Below are 17,349 nucleotides of genomic sequence, written 5' to 3' on the forward strand. Positions count from 1 at the left end.
CATTATGCTCCTCTTTTACATAATTACTCAAGACTGTATAACAAGTTTTAAGTTACTCTAAGAATAGTGTGATTACTTAGTTAAATAAAAAAAAAAAAAAAAAGTGTGCACATTTACAAATCACCCTCAACTTTAACCTTAAACGTAGCCAAGAGTTAACAGTTTCAAAACTGCATCAAGTAAACTAAGCAACACAAATAACCACTCGACTGTGAAAAAAATTTAGGAACACCTTTCCTGAATTTCTATCACTTTAAAGTCATGTGAATTCTGAGTAGCAGTGCAGTACCAGCTTTTTTGGTAGGTTGCAGTCATTCTCCAAAGCTCTCCAGAGTTTCTTGAGCATCTCTTTGAAGGCATTAAAACCACAGTCTGGTTTGAGCTCATAAAGCAATGAAGAGTAGCCAAGAACAGCATCGTGAAAGCAAGCAACACGATCCACATCCATGTCATTCTCTCCCGCCGAAATAGAGGCCAGATCGACAAACACCTTGAGCTCATTGATATCTGAAATTATATTTTAAACAAAAAAATAAATGAGTAAATTAATAAGTAACTAAACTGAGCAGAGTTTCCGCTATATGCTGAGAAAAGGTGCATTATCTTTATTTTGACAAGCTCAAGTTGAACATTAAGTTGAGGATTCTGTATTTTTTGCAGTATATGTAACACCTTTTTGTGCATGTGGAACTTAATTTGAAATGCAATGTTTCCCTAGGGATAAGTTTAACAACGGACAAGACGTCAGGCTGCACCACTGATTTCTATATACGAGGTCTGTTATAAAAGTATCCGACCTTTTTATTTTTTTCAAAAACCATATGGATTTGAATCACGTGTGATTGCATCAGACAAGCTTGAACCTTCGTGCGCATGCGTGAGTTTTTTCACGCCTGACGGTTGCGTCATTCGCCTGTGAGCAGGCTTTGTGTGAGCACTGGTCCACCCTCTCGTCATTATTTTATTGCGAATAAATGTCTGAACGATTTGGAGCTTTGCTGCATCAATTTTTTTCCAGAAACTGTGAGAGACCTCCAGGTGGACACCGTTCAGAAAATTAATATGGCTTTCAGGGACGATTTTATGGGGATTATACAGATTAAGGAGTGTTACTGCCGCTTTAAGGACGGCCCACAACTGCTGAGAGCGCGGCGCGCTCCCAGCGCCGATCGACATGCTCAGATCCCGTTGAAACAACCAGATCATTTCCAATGTGAAGGCTTTGTTAATCCGGGACCTCGTCTGACTTTCACAAAAAGGCAGAAGTCATGGACATCAGCACTTTTTCGGTACATTCCACTGTTACATGAGGTTTTTTCATGGAAAGAAAAGTGGAGGGACGCGCCACGGAGCCGTTCATTACGCGGGACAAAACCACCTCGGTGTTGGTCTCACAGGATGGCTTTCAGGTGGATTTCGGTTGCTTTTCAGTCGTGTGATTATCCGATTGTGACTGTGCATGAGCTGGACGTGCCCCAGCATGTCCTGGAAGGCTTCATCACGGCGTTGCTTTGCGCCATGCAGCTCCACCGCGACGCGCGGAACTCCTCCGCACGTCTGTCTTAATGTGCTGAAAAAGTGCTGATGTCCACGTCTTTTCACAATTCCTGTGCTAGTCAGACGACATACCGGATCAAGACAGCGTCCAGTTTAGAAATGAACGGCACATTCCACTGTTACAGGAGTTTTTGTCATGGATTGAGGAGCGCTGCATGGAGCAAAGCAACGCCGTGATGAAGCCTTCCAGGACATGTTGGGGCATGTCCAGCTCATGCACAATCACAATCGGATAATCACTGAAAAGCAACCGGAATCCATCTGAAAGCCGTCCCGTGAGACCAACACCGAGGTGGTTTTGTCCCACGTAATGAACGGCTCTGTGGCGCATCCCTCCGCTTTTCTTTCCATGAAAAAAACTCCTGTAACAGTGGAATGTGCCAAAAAAGTGCTGATGTCCACGACTTCTGCCTTTTTGTGAAAGTCAGACGAGGTCCCGGATCAACAAAGCCTTCACGTTGGAAATAACCTGGTTGTTTCAGCGGGGTCTGAGCATGTCGATCGGCGCTGGGAGCGCGCTGCGCTCTCAGCAGTTGTGGGCCATCCTTAAAGCGGCAGTAACACTCCTTAATCTGTATAATGCCCATAAAATTGTCAGTGAAAGCCATATTAATTTTCCGAACGGTGTCCACCTGGAGGTCTCTCACAGTTTCTGGAAAAAAATTGATGCAGCAAAGCTCCAAATCGTTCAGACATTTATTCGCAATAAAAAAACAACGAGAGGGTGGACCAGTGCTCACACAAAGCCTGCTCACAGGCGAATGACGCAACCGACAGGCGTGAAAAAACTCACGCATGCGCACAAAGGTTCAAGCTTGTCTGATGTAATCACACGTGATTCAAATCCATATGGTTTTTGAAAAAAATAAAAAGGTCGGATACTTTTCTAACAGACCTCGTATTACTGGACACTCACTGCCCACACACTCTGTACAATCTGCTGAAGCAAACTGGCCCTTGTAGAGAAGTTCTTCTCTACAAGGGTCAAGACAGAAGTCAGACTACCAGAGCAAGAATTTTAGCTGAGAAAGCTTCTGCGATTTGAAGCGAAACGTCCTCGCGTCAAGCAACCCAATCCAGTCGAAGATTCAAGCTTCTCTACTTAACTAGCTACAGGACAGTTAGTTTTCCCTGCAATAACATTTATTACACACAGCTCTATGAGCTTCAGCCTAATATAAGTAATAAAGCTCATAGCAACAACGCCTAAACTTCCAAAGCTATGCACAATTTGACCTAATAAATGTCTTAAAATAGTTCGTCCAACACAAAATACATCATGTGGCTACACATGCTGAGTTAATAAGCCACTTATTATTATCATCTTTGCCTATGTGCTGGAATAGGGGGTAGAACTCTTCAAATTATTGTTCATTACTTTCCATTTCAATCATACTCACAGGTGAAATGTTCATCACCCAGCTTTTGATCTGGCAATTTGCGCAGTTCATAGCTGTATATGAAGGTATTTTTTAACAAAATTACAAAAAATAAAGTTGCGTTTGCCTCATTAAAAAATCAAAAGAAAAGAGCGTTCGGGAGCAGAACATCAGAGTGGTAATATGGCTGCCGGCTTGCTTCAAAAATATTGGCCAATGAGCTATCCAGTAATATATATCAGTGGGTTGCACATGTGCAAACCACAGTTTGAACTTACTTAATATGGGGACTTTAAATTACAAAAATAAAGACAGACAAAAAAATAAATAAATAAATAAAAATCGGATGGCTGGCTTACGGTATTGGAAACACTAAAGAAAAATGACAAAATAGAAGTAATAGTAATAATAATGTGTATATAACAAGAACCTACATTTAGAAATACATTAAGACAGTCAAGTAACATTACAAAAAAATTACACAATTAACAGGAAATAAAAGGGTTGAGTTCTTCTAAAAAATACTGAGGTTTATTGTTCTAAAACAAACATTCTGGACTCACATGTCATTCCAACTCATTGTAGAAACTTTGCATAATTTATTACCACCCTTGAAAAATGTCAGCTACCTATTTTATAAACAATACCCAAATCTAGAGCCTGTGGAGCCTCACTTGGAACGCAGTAGTATAAATAATAATAATATTATAAATGCCAAGTGGCTTCTATGTGTGTGCGTGTCTATGGCTTCAATCACAGAGAAACTGGGGAGAGCTAGCATTTGCCGTTTGGCATGCTTATGTATTTTGGGTCAAGGATGAATGCTGCAAAAATGGAAAGTTGATAAGACAACTATTTTTGGAGAAATTAGCGATTATAGCTAACCAGTAAAAAAATGGATGCTGTTCTGCAAAGCACCATGGGTTTTTTGGGGGGGTTTCAATGTTACTGTGGTTTATGATAGTGTTACTGATTTATTGTGTTTTTGTAGTTCAGCTGGTTTCGTCAGTTAAGTGTCATGTTACCGTTACCATGACGCCTTGACTGCACTCTACTGGTGGTTGGCTCTCACTGCAGTATTGTATCACTTCCTGTTCCAGAGCACAGCAGTGTCTTGTTGTATCTGTTAGCTGTTTAATCTGCGTAGTTCGATTGATCTAGATAACTAGATAATGATTTATTTCACAGTGTAATCTTCACGTGCCTTAACTAAAGCACCCTCTCTGCTGAATCACCTCTAAATTATTTTCACATTATTCACTTTGTGTGTTTTTAGGAATCCGCTAGCTTAGCGCAGCTATTAGCTCTTAGCCGGTTTAGCATGGCAGCTTCTCCCGTCCCTCCTGCACTTTTCTGCGCTGGGTGTGAAATGTTTAGTTATTCCTCGGCCTCCTTTAGCAGTAACGGTACTTGTAATAAGCGTAGCTTGTTCGTAGCTTTGGAGGCCAGGCTGGGCGAATTGGAGACTCGGCTCCGCACCTTGGAAAATCCTACAGCTACCCAGGCCCCTGTAGTTGGTGCGGACAAAGGTAGCTTAGCCGCCGTTAGCTGTCCCTCAGCAGATCCTGAGGAGCCGGGAAAGCAGGCCGGCTGGGTGACTGTGAGGAAGAAGCGTAGTTCTAAACAGAAGCCCCCTGTACACCACCAACCCGTTCACATCTCTAACCATTTTTCCCCACTCGGCGACACACCCGCCGAGGAACAAACTCTGGTTATTGGTGACTCTGTTTTGAGAAATGTGAAGTTAGTGACACCAACAACCATAGTCAAATGTCTTCCGGGGGCCAGAGCAGGCGACACTGAAGGAAATTTGAAACTGCTGGCTAAGGCTAAGCATAAATTTGGTAAGATTGTAATTCATGTCGGCAGTAATGACACCCGGTTACGCCAATCGGAGGTCACTAAAATTAATATTGAATCGGTGTGTAACTTTGCAAAAACAATGTCGGACTCTGTAGTTTTCTCTGGGCCCCTCCCCAATTGGACTGGGAGTGACATGTTTAGCCGCATGTTCTCCTTGAATTGCTGGCTGTCTGAGTGGTGTCCAAAAAATGAGGTGGATAATTTGCAAAGCTTCTGGGGAAAACCTGGTCTTGTTAGGAGAGACGGCATCCATCCCACTTTGGGTGGAGCAGCTCTCATCTCTAGAAATCTGGCCAATTTAATTAAACCCTCCAAATCGTGACTATCCAGGGTTGGGACCAGGAAGCAGAGTTGTAGTCTTACACACCTCTCTGCAGCTTCTCTCCCCCTGCCATCCCCCCAATACCCCATCCCCGTAGAGACAGTGCCTGCTCCCAGACCACCAATAACCAGTAAAAATCTATTTAAGCATAAAAATTCAGAAAGAAAAAATATCGCACCTTCAACTGCACCACAGACTAAAACAGTTAAATGTGGTTTATTAAATATTAGGTCTCTCTCATCTAAGTCCCTGTTAGTAAATGATATAATAATTGATCAGGAGGAGGAGTAGCAGCAATCTTCCACTCCTGATTATTAATTAATCAAAGACCCAGACAGAGCTTTAATTCATTTGAAAGCTTGACTCTTAGTCTTGTCCATCCAAACTGGAAGTCTCAAAACCCAGTTTTATTTGTTATTATCTATCGTCCACCTGGTCGTTACTGTGAGTTTCTTTGTGATTTTTCAGACCTTTTGTCTGACTTAGTGCTTAGCTCAGATAAGATAATTATAGTGGGTGATTTTAACATCCACATAGATCCTGAGAATGACAGCCTCAACACTGCATTTAATCTATTATTAGACTCAGTTGGCTTCCCTCAAAATGTAAATGAGCCCACCCACCACCTTATCCATACTTTAGATCTTGTTCTGACATATGGCATAGAAATTGAAGAGTTAACAGTATTCCCTGAAAACCCCTTTTTGTCTGATCATTTCTTAATAACATTTACTTTAATGGATTACCCAGCAGTGGGGAATAAGTTTCATTACAGTAGAAGTCTTTCTGAAAGCGCTGTAACTAGGTTTAAGGATATGATTCCTTCTTTGTTGTGTTCTTCAATGCCATATACCAGGGGTGGCCAAGTTCGGTCTTCGAGAGCCACCTTCTTGACACTTAGTTGTCTCCCTGCTCCAACACACCTGAATCCAATGAAAGGCTCATTAAAAGTCTGCTAACGAGTCTTTCATTGGATTCAGGTGTGTTGGAGCAGGGAGACAACTAAGAGTGTCAGGAAGGTGGCTCTCGAGGACCGAACTTGGCCACCCCTGCCATATACCAACACAGTGCAGAGTAGCTACCTAAACTCTGTGAGTGAGATAGATTATCTCATCAATAGCTTTACATCCTCACTGAGCACAACTTTGGATGCTGTAGCTCCTCTGCAAAAGAGAGCCTTAAATCACAAGTGTCTGACTCCGTGGTATAACCCACAAACTCGCAGCTTAAAGCAGATAACCCGTAAACTGGAGAGGAAATGGCGTCTCACTAATTTAGAAGATCTTCATTTAGCCTGGAAAAAGACTCTGTTGCTCTATAAAAAAGTCCTCTGTAAAGCTAGGACATCTTACTATTCATCACTAATTGAAGAAAATAAGAACAACCCCAGGTTTCTTTTCAGCACTGTAGCCAGGCTGACAAAGAGTCAGAGCTCTATTGAACCGAGTATTCCTTTAACTTTAACTAGTAATGACTTCATGACTTTCTTTGCAAATAAAATTTTAACTATTACAGAAAAAAGTATTCATAACCATCCCAAAGACATATTTATGTTCGGCTGCTTTCAGTAATGCTGGTATTTGGTTAGACTCTTTCTCGCCGATTGTTTTGTCTGAGTTACTTTCATTAGTCACTTCTTCCAAACCATCAACGTCTATTAGACCCCATTCCTACCAGGCTGCTCAAGGAAGCCCTACCGTTAATTAATGCTTCGATCTTAAATATGATCAATCTATCTTTATTAGTTGGCTATGTACCACAGGCTTTTAAGGTGGCAGTAATTAAACCACTACTTAACACTGGAACTCCCAAGGACCTGCCAAATGGCAGTTATACCTTTAAATCCCAAGGCGCTGCCAAATGGCACTCCCTGGATTTACATCTCAACGACCCCCTTTCATGAGCTAATACACAGTAGCACCTTATTCAGCTTGCGCATTTGTCCTCTTTGTGTCAGCAAAATAAAAAATAGTTTCAGTTGCATTTGTAAGAAGTAACTCTAAAGACAGAACCCAAGTACATAAGAAAAAACAGATGTTTAGTTATAAAGAATAAAATAAACTTTTCAACTTTATCAGATTCTTTGACCATAAAGACATACCCATAGCTTTAGGAATGATATTTGTACCACTATTACTTCAATAGTTAATATGCTAATGTTTTGTTATTTCTATATTCTTATTATTTCTATTGTTACCAGGTGACATTTGACCTAGTTTGTTTGAATGCACCTGGCACTGCCACATCTCCTTTCTGTGAACTTGTTACAAAAAACACAACACTTAGTAGAAGAAATTTAGATTCAAGATTCAAAGCTTTATTGTCATATGCACAGTACTTTGCTGCCCACACTGGATGTCCAAAATATCTTATATGCTCTGTGCTATAAAGCTTATCCATCTCTGCGTCTCTCAGTCAACAGAGTGAGTATGTGTTGTGAGCTGGCTTTCCAGCACTTGCACATTCTGATCTAATGGCCCCCATGTACATAACAAAATGTGGCCTAATGAGATGTAAAGTACCCCAGTGCTGCCATTTGGCAGCGCTTGGTAGATAGAGGAGTAGTGTAAAAATGCTGGTTGACCCAGCTATCTTAGCTAATTATAGGCCAATCTCCAACCTTCCTTTTCTCTCAAAATTCTTGAAAGGGTAGTTGTAAAACAGCTAACTGATCATCTGCAGAGGAATGGTCTATTTGAAGAGTTTCAGTCAGGTTTCAGAATTCATCATAGTACAGAAACAGCATTAGTGAAGGTTACAAATGATCTTCTTATGGCCTCAGACAGTGGACTCATCTCTGTGCTTGTTCTGTTAGACCTCAGTGCAGCTTTTGACACTGTTGACCATAAAATTTTATTAGATATTAGAGCATGCCATAGGTATTAAAGGCACTGCACTGCAGTGGTTTGAATCATATTTATCTAATAGATTACAATTTGTTCATGTAAATGGGGAGTCTTCTTCACGGACTAAGGTTACTTATGGAGTTCCACAAGGTTCTGTGCTAGGACTGATTTTATTCAGTTTATACATGCTTCCCTTAGGCAGTATTATTAGAAAGCACTGCTTAAATTTTCACTGTTACGCAGATGATACCCAGCTTTATCTATCCATGAAGCCAGAGGACACACACCAATTAGTTAAACTGCAGGAATGTCTTTCAGACATAAAGACATGGATGACCTCTAATTTCCTGCTTTTAAATTCAGATAAAACTGAAGTTATTGTACTTGGCCCCACAAATCTTAGAAACATGGTGTCTAACCAGATCCTTACTCTGGATGGCATTACCCTGACCTCCAGTAATACTGTGAGAAATCTTGGAGTCATTTTTGATCAGGATATGTCCTTCAATGCGCATATTAAGCATATATGTAGGACTGCTTTTTTGCATTTGCGCAATATCTCTAAAATTAGAAAGGTCTTGTCTCAGAATGATGCTGAAAAGCTAATTCATGCATTTATTTCTTCTAGGCTGGACAATTGTAGTTCATTATTATCAGGTTGTCCTAAAAGTTCCCTGAAAAGCCTTAAAGTTAATTCAAAATGCTGCAGCTAGAGTACTGACAGGGACTAGAAGGAGAGAGCATATTTCACCCATATTGGCTTCTCTTCATTGGCTCCCTGTTAATTCCAGAATAGAATTTAAAATTCTTCTTCTTACTTATAAGGTTTTGAATAATCAGGTCCCATCTTATCTTAGGGACCTCATAGTACCATATCACCCCAATAGAGCGCTTCGCTCTCAGACTGCAGGCGTACTTGTAGTTCCTAGGGTTTGTAAGAGTAGAATGGAAGGCAGAGCCTTCAGCTTTCAGGCTCCTCTCCTGTGGAACCAGCTCCCAATTCGGATTAGGGAGACAGACACCCTCTCTACTTTTAAGATTAAGCTTAAAACTTTCCTTTTTCCTAAAGCTTATAGTTAGGGTTGGATCAGGTGACGCTGAACCATCCCTTAGTTATGCTGCTATAGACTTGGACTGCTGGGGGGTTCCCATGATGCACTGTTTCTTTTTATTCACCTCTTTTTGCTCTGTATGCACCACTCTGCATTTAATCATTAGTGATTGATCTCTGCTCTCTTCCACTGCATATCTTTTTCCTGACTCTCTCCCCTCAGCCCCAACCAGTCCCAGCAGAAGACTGCCCCTCCCTGAGCCTGGTTCTGCTGGAGGTTTCTTCCTGTTAAAAGGGAGTTTTTCCTTCCCACTGTAGCCAAGTGCTTGCTCACAGGGGGTCGTTTTGACCGTTGGGGTTTTACATAATTATTGTATGGCCTTGCCTTACAATATAAAGCGCCTTGGGGCAACTGTTTGTTGTGATTTGGCGCTATATAAAAAAATTGATTGATTGATTGATTGACTGTGGATGACTGGATGAAAGTCATATTCAGTGATGAATCTCGAATCTGCACTGGGCAAGGTGATGATGCTGGAACTTTTGTTTGGTGCCATTACAATGAGATTTATAAAGATGACTGCCTGTTCAGAACATGTAAATTTCCACAGTCATTGATGATATGGGGCTGCATGTCAGGTAAAGGCACTGGGGAGATGGCTGTCATTACATCATCAATAAATTCACAAGTTTACGTTGATATTTTAGACACTTTTCTTATCTTTTCCTTCCCACTGTCGCCAAGTGCTTGCTCATAGGGGGTCGTTTTGACCGTTGGGGTTTTTCTGTAATTATTGCATGGCTTTTGCCTTACAATATAAAGCGCCTTGGGGCAACTGTTTGTTGTGATTTGACGCTATATAAATAAAATTGATTTGATTTGATGAGTGAACTGTGTATTGTGTGTGATGTCTTCCTCCACTGTCTCTGTGCATGTCTAAAAATAGGAGCACCTGCTTGCGGCAGAATGTGGAAAAGACAAAAAGTTCTCCGCACGTCCGTGTGTATAACTTCAATTACGGTCAAACTGTGGAGAGCTGACATTTGCCATTTGGTATGCTGATGTATTTTGGGTCAAGGACGAATGCTGCATAAACGGAGCGTTGATAGGACTGATATTTTTGGAGAAACTATGGATAATAGCTCACGTTGCTAATTACATTCTGGACGAACACACCATTCCAGTTGTGGGTGGTAAATCATCTTTATATTCAGGGGCGAAGGTTTGCATATGGACCATAGGGACAAGTCACAACCAATATTTTGGGATGGCAAAATAGTCCCTACCAATATGTAGCATTTTTTTAATATAACAAAATCATTCACTATTTTTTTGTGAACTCAATACTATAATTTTAGTCGTCACATTTTGTGTTTTCGACGTGTCAGAGTGACAGGGTTACCCATGTTGCAATTTCATTAGTTCACGTTCTTCTCACATGGACGTAAACAAAGCGCATCTCGTAGCAGGCAGTGCTTCATTTGTAAAGTGGGAGGTCCCGGAGCGCAGAGGATGGGTGGCTCCGGTGCAGTGTTGCCAGATGTACGATAATTATTGTATTTGTACGATAGTTTTGCCCTCTGCACGATGTACGATCAATAAATGTACGATCAATAATGGGGAAAAAAATCCAATATGTACGATAATTTCAGTTGGTTGCCCAAACACGCATCTCTCTCTGACACCCAAGAATCATTTTGCAGGTGTTGCACTCAGGCGGCATTAAAGACACACCACACACAGGGCTGCTGCAGGCTTTGGGCGGCCGGGACAGTCATTTGAAAGCCCGCCCCCTCTCATACAAAGTAATGAGTTCCATCCAATCTGTGCCGTGACAGGAAGATTCCCCAACCAACATCTTTTTTTTTTTTTTTAAACTTTATTTCAACAAATGCAATAACAAACGAACAAAACACAAGAGCAAAGAGATATACAAGAAAAATAAAAAAAGTTCAAGTTCCTTATGTAAGTGTCAACATTTTTTCTGTGTTCAACAAAATCTGCACAAGTGGCCATGGTATCGGATGACGACAGCCACCTCGAGGTTGAATTCGACTCTTTCTAGTCTGGTAATTAACACGTTTGTGTCCCTTCACAGAAAAAAAAAAATCTTTCTAGTCTGGTTGTGCATTTGTGTTCTTTTTGTGCCATAGTTTCCCCATTACTATAATTACTGTTTAAAAATGTGACATAAAATTCTTTGTAAAAAAAAATAAAAAATGCTAAAATAGCTACGTTGTATGCGTTTTGTTTGTGTACGACAATTTCTCCCAAAATACGATAATTTTGAGGTTTTGGTACGATAGTTTCATATTTCATATCTGGCAACACTGCTCTGGTGCAGAAAAACAAGAAGGTGGGGGCTGGCAAACAATGCTGTGCGCTACACTTAAAATAAGCTGTGCGCCACACTTAAAATAAACTGCACACCCACACAAACACGCACACACACCTTCACAAATGACACTAACATCCTGCCTTTTCCTCAAAAATTACTACATTTATGTTTGCTGTCTGTCTCTGTACTTTTCCCTCGTTTCAAAAGTCACCGAACGCACTTTACCGTAATATATGCAACATATAGCATACTGTTGGAGAGCACGGGTTCTTGACTTGCTGACAGTGTTGAAATTTTTCAGAGTGAGGGCTTACATGAGAACTTACGGTAATGAGAATCAGCGGCGCACTAGTGTGAAACTTCCGTGTTTTTCCTCTGCGTTATGACATCACAGGCTTACGTTTACCGTAATACACCATATATCATTGTAAAGCCCCTTTTTTTTTGGCAAATTAGGTTGCCAGATACCTACAACTGCATTATTGATGAAGAGAATAGATTATACATCTTGGTTGCAAAAACTTTTTTTTTGTTAGCTCCACAACTATTTTTTTTGTTGTTGTTGTTGTCTTGTTCTCTCAGGTGTAGGCCTATAGAATAGATTTGTGATTTTGGGTGCAATTTTGTTATTTAAGCTATTTGTTTGTTTGCCTACACACTTAATAATGTAAATAAAGTGTTAAATTATTCAGCATTATGTCATCATATGTTATGTATTATGCTGTACTTGTGCGTCTAATGGTATGAGTGGGTTAGGGGGTGATGGTGGTGGGCAGGGGGTGGGGTGGTATTGTCCCTACCAAAGCTGAGACCAAACCTACGCCCTTGTTTATATTACAGAGTGACCCAACACGCCCCCCCCCCCCAAAAAAAAAAAAAAAAAAAAACAGAACCTATAAAAAGTTTAATAAATCCTACAAAGGACTTAAACTTCAGTCCCCAAAGTTTCAGTTATCTTGGTCGCTTTGCATAAAAGGCATGTTCTTCCCAAAAAATATGCTTCAAATGGTACAATTTATTGGTGAAATAGGCCTCCAGGGCAAAATATCTTTTCTTTGGTTGACCGAGAAAGGTTGGGGAAGATGAATGGAACAATAGTCTAAAAGTCAACAGTTTAATAATTAGTTATTAAACTAATTATAAAATTGACAGAAATGGCTAGTGTATGGTGTGACTTGCCAGTCATAGAATAATCCTCACCTTCAAGTGCATCCTTTACCCATTTTACGAACCATTTTCTTTGTCCAAGTTCCTGTAGACAAAGTCTGCGTGGTTCAGTAATGTCCACAAGAACCATTTTTGCCTGCATCAAATCATTGTCAATCCGATTCAATGGCTCTTTCTGAAAATGTGCATGATTCTGAAAACAGAAAATATAAATGCAAAGGTACTTGCATAAGCAGGGATTCCAATAATTTCTGGCTCATAGTTATGGCAAAACTAAAAAGGCTACTTTCTTTACAATAAATGATTACAATTTTGTATAATATGCAGCTTTTCGATTGGGGGTGGGGGAGATTTCCTTGTATTTTTAACAGAAGGAAAAAAGGAGTTAAAATAGTTACTTACAACTTCTATGAGTGTCTGCAGAACCCTGAAGTCACCTTGAAGACCAAGCGTCTCCTTGACCATCATGATGACCTCAGCAGATGCCACAGCTAGATGAAGTTCATGATACTGCTCAATCTGTTCAACCTTTGTGGGAATCCATTGTTTGTCGACTGAATTATCAATTCTGCACATCATGTCCAGGTCTTGTGCAAGTTCTTTGTACTTGCCCTTGTATTGTCTGAATAGTTCTTTGACTTTTTCAAGTGTCATTGTGCCGTTCTTCAGGCAAGTGTAGATGTCTTTATAATCAGAAAAACAAGGCTCGAAAATGTCATAATGTATATCTTCTGGTGTTAACATCAAATCCACTATCTTGTGTTCATCAGAGTCTTCATTCCCCAATTCTTTGACAGCTACAGATCTGGCTTGGTTGTCCCAACACACTTTGAACATGTAGCTGTCCCTGAAGGTGTACAGGACTTCTGCTGCATTTCTGATATCTTCTTCAAGATCAAAGTATGTGACAATTCCAGCTTTGTCAGAAGGTAGTTGCCCAAAAGGATGAACTTCCATGAAGTGGTTCAGGGGAAAGCTTTCAATCTCGACCTCTTGCCTCTTTTCCATGTCAGCAAGATCAACTGGCATGGAAAATAAATGTACAAGCGTTAAATTGTGTAAAACTACAAAAATCAAAACAAACCGACTGATTTGCCTGAGACAACCACAGTACCTGTCATGTGTTCTTCAAGCTTGTGACTCATTGTTAAGAAGGCATTCACAAGCTCCTTCTCGTGGTACACAGCAGCCACCTCATCTTGTCTGCACTGGAGAATCCTCGTCATTTTGTCAGTATTCTTGTATTGTTCATTCTCAGCAAAACAATCTGTTAAGGTCAAATTACAATCTCAATATTTAAACAAACCACTTGTATTACCACAAAGTCCATTCTACAGAGATTACTAAAGGCTCACAACATTATTAAAATAAATGTTATGGAAACACCAAGAAGGTGTTTATTACCAGTTTTTAACAGCTCTAAAAAGGCATTTCTCTTCTCCAGAATGATATTGAGCAGCCCTATCTTCATGCTTCCTTGCACAAGTTGTTTTACTGTGGCTGAGAAGGCTGATATGGCTACAGCAATTCTGGCAGTGGCATCGGGTGAGAGCTGTTCAATCAACTTTTCATCTGCACCTGTCATGATAGAAATCACAATAGTGTTCATTTAAACCACCACAGTAAAAAAAAAAATACAATAAACAACCTGGCAAAAATTTACAGCAAGAACAAAATATTAATTAAATTTGCACATTTTTCTCATATTGATATATTGTATTATCAAATACCTATAAATGATACACCAATATGATTGGATAAAACACTAAAGAATAAATAGTAATACACCCTTTTTGCAGACGGGTAATATTTTTCATACCACGCGAGTAATCAGCCAATCAGGTGTCATGTACAATTCTTTCCACCTCGCTTAGAAAACGGCACTTGGAACTTGAGGTGGATGGATGATGAAAGAACCAAAACACCTTCGCAATTTATGTCGATATTTTGATGAATTTCTTCATTTACAGCAGCTTCATTAAACAAATCTACTCGAATGATTATCAGCACGACTGCGAGGTTACAGGCTAACCTCCGCTAACACTAGAAGACAGTTGCCAGTTATGGCTTCTGAAACAAGGGAGGAAAAAAGAGCTTCACCTCTTGTTCCACGTGTGTATTTCCAACCGGTGTCACGTACGTCCACTAATGCTTCAGCTGAACGGTGCTGTTTCTTTTTTTTTCTCCCTTGTTTCAAAAGCCATAACTGGCAACTGTCTTCTAGTGTTAGCGGAGGTTAGCCTGTAAGCTCGCCGTCGTGCTGATAATCATTTGAGTACATTTGTTTAACGAAGCTGCTGTAAATGAAGAAATCATCTAAAATTCATCAAAATATCGACGTAAATTGCGAAGGTGTTTTGCTTCTTTCATCATCCATCCACCTCAAGTTCCAAGCGCTGTTTCCTAAGCGAGGCGGAAAGAATTGTACGGCGGAATTGTACGTGACACCGGTCGGCATCACCGCGATCGCTCTCATTACCTCCGATGCGCTTTCTGAGTCTGTGGGCTCTGTAAGCGCCGCAGTGGGCCACTCACACCGCCCCCCTGTCTGCTGTGCCGAACTGCATGCAGCAACAGGTCCAGAGAATACGCTCGCTGTTTTGATGCGCCGCGCCCGCTGCATGGTCTCGGTAACCGCAGAACTCCATGGCCATGACTTGGATTCTTTGCGGGTCCCACAACCGTACCCCCGGAGGCAGTGAGCGAAGGGAGAGCACGCGCATTGTGTTCTGCGTGCATTTATTATTTATAGGTATATGATAAAATCATTATCAAGTGTTTTACCAATGAATATGGCTTTATACACCCTGAAGAAAACCATACACCCTTCGGCCTCAAGGTGTATGGTTTTGGAACAACTTGATAAAATGTATGGAACAACTTGATAACTGATAATGTCCTAGGTCAAAGTCATGAGTATGATATAGAACTTTAATAGCATCTACAACAATGTCCCTCGAGCAAAACATGCGTAAACCAGTCTCCTGTTTAGTCAACAGTGCTAGTTACATCTCTGCACAACACTCCCCATCCTGCTGTCTACAGTATGCTGTAGGGAGCGACAATGCTGGACCCATTTATCAAACATGTTACACATACATAAACTAAAAATACAAGTTGTCTACCTAAATTAACACTGCAGCAGGTAAGGCTGTATTGTTTCTCAAAACTTGATGCGATATGCATCAGTGGACATCTGACAAGTGAGCTGTATCGCGATATGGATACATTTGTGCTTTATAATGACTATAAATTTTATTTAAGTGCCTTCATAAATTCTGGATTATGGTGTTAGTGTGGAACACAGCTTTTGAATACTTTAGGTATACTACTTAATGTGTGTTGTATTTCCTTTTGCAGATTTTCACCTTTTCTTTGCCTTTACCCTATCCCAAATTGAAATCAAAAACTACATGTTTGTTTAATAAGATTACTAACAGCCCAGCTCCAGAAAACAAAAATAACCCAGTAAAATGGTGCCACAGAAACAAAAAAGTGACATTTGAGAATTTCCAAAAGGCTCGCATCACTGTCTACTGGTGTTCTGAAAGAAAGAACCTGTTTTTTTGTAACTTACCACGAGTGTGCTGCTGTTCTTTTTTTTTAGCTACTGTTCTAGCTGCACTAAAACAGCCAGAGGAAGTGCACAGACTTTAAAAGAAAGCAAAGCATACCTATGTTTGTAGGACTTGCTGCAAATGTGCTACTCATCTACTGCGTCTCCATCGTACTGTGAAACATCTCAACCTGTTTTTTTTTCCTTTTCACCTCTGAGCTGCTGCAGAAACAGTGGGGTAACGGTCTGCCACATCCACTACTGCATGTGGCAAACCTGGGAAGGGATATCAGTACATGTACCTATCGTCTTATACTGGTACTTTGATAATACCTTGAGCCAGTATAGGCCCCTAGTGGCAGGATGTCTCATTACACACTGTTCTTTTTTTTTTGCGTGTGCTTATTTCTTCTTTATTAATTTATGTCTCTGGCAGATACCGTGTAGCTGGAAGACATCTTTGGCAGCAGACCAGGAGAGGAGATGTTTCAGGATGACTTCTTCATCTTCGTGATAATTTCCCTGATTATCCTTTGGCCATGATTTTTGGATTATGGCTGACATGAGTTTTCCAAACTTCCAGTTTATCTTGAGCCTGTCAAACAGCTGGCCTTCAGACTTTGTCTATATATTGGAGGCAAAACAATAATGAGCATTAATGTATCATGCAGTGACTCTTATTTGCACAAAGCCATATATATGGGCCTCGGATACCAAATTAATTTTGTACCCAATGATACATTTTCAGCATCTCCTGGAAGAAAAAAAAAATCTCAAAAGAAGTGTGTATTTAAATGATCACAGATTCAACCTTTCAACTGTCAATGATAATGTTGAAATAACAGAATATGACATGGAAAAAGGATCTGGAACGACTTTCCTTTTAATTGTAAACCAAATTATGCATCAACTCAGAACAGTTAAACTACATGAAATTCAGGAAGACTGAAAAGCCTGTTAAAGCATTTCAAAAACCATATCTATATCAATAATATACCTTATAGTAAAAAAGTCACTGATATTGTGTAAATTTTTGTAAATCCATTCAAAGCCGCAATGTCTTTTTTTCCAATGAAAGAAAGTCTACCGAAGCAAAAAAGTCACCTAATCTTGTCTGAAATCCTGTTTGAACAGCACAATGTTTATTTTCCAGAGATAAAAAAAAAATTCTTACCATGTTTCTTGAGGACACAACATGCAGTGAGCTTTTCCCATTTCTTTTGTCTGTGTTCATGACGACAAACTTTAAATTCAACCCAACGCCAATTC

At 40.2% G+C, this 17,349-nt stretch overlaps 1 protein-coding gene across 1 annotated transcript in view; it reads right to left on the bottom strand.

Annotated features, from left to right (window-relative positions):
* rnf213a (ring finger protein 213a) overlaps positions 1-17,349 on the bottom strand; it is a 124,838-nt gene that overhangs the window by 49,131 nt on the left and 58,358 nt on the right. The window contains exons 18-23 of the mRNA XM_034190836.1: positions 16,521-16,704; positions 13,929-14,102; positions 13,639-13,791; positions 12,927-13,546; positions 12,558-12,717; positions 290-507 (exon numbers count right to left, since the gene is read on the bottom strand). Of these exons, the coding sequence (XP_034046727.1) occupies positions 290-507; positions 12,558-12,717; positions 12,927-13,546; positions 13,639-13,791; positions 13,929-14,102; positions 16,521-16,704 (1,509 nt within the window). The remainder of the gene's footprint in view (positions 1-289; positions 508-12,557; positions 12,718-12,926; positions 13,547-13,638; positions 13,792-13,928; positions 14,103-16,520; positions 16,705-17,349) is intronic.

Source organism: Thalassophryne amazonica, chromosome 16 (assembly GCF_902500255.1).
Source record: "Thalassophryne amazonica chromosome 16, fThaAma1.1, whole genome shotgun sequence".
Classification (NCBI taxonomy): domain Eukaryota; kingdom Metazoa; phylum Chordata; class Actinopteri; order Batrachoidiformes; family Batrachoididae; genus Thalassophryne; species Thalassophryne amazonica.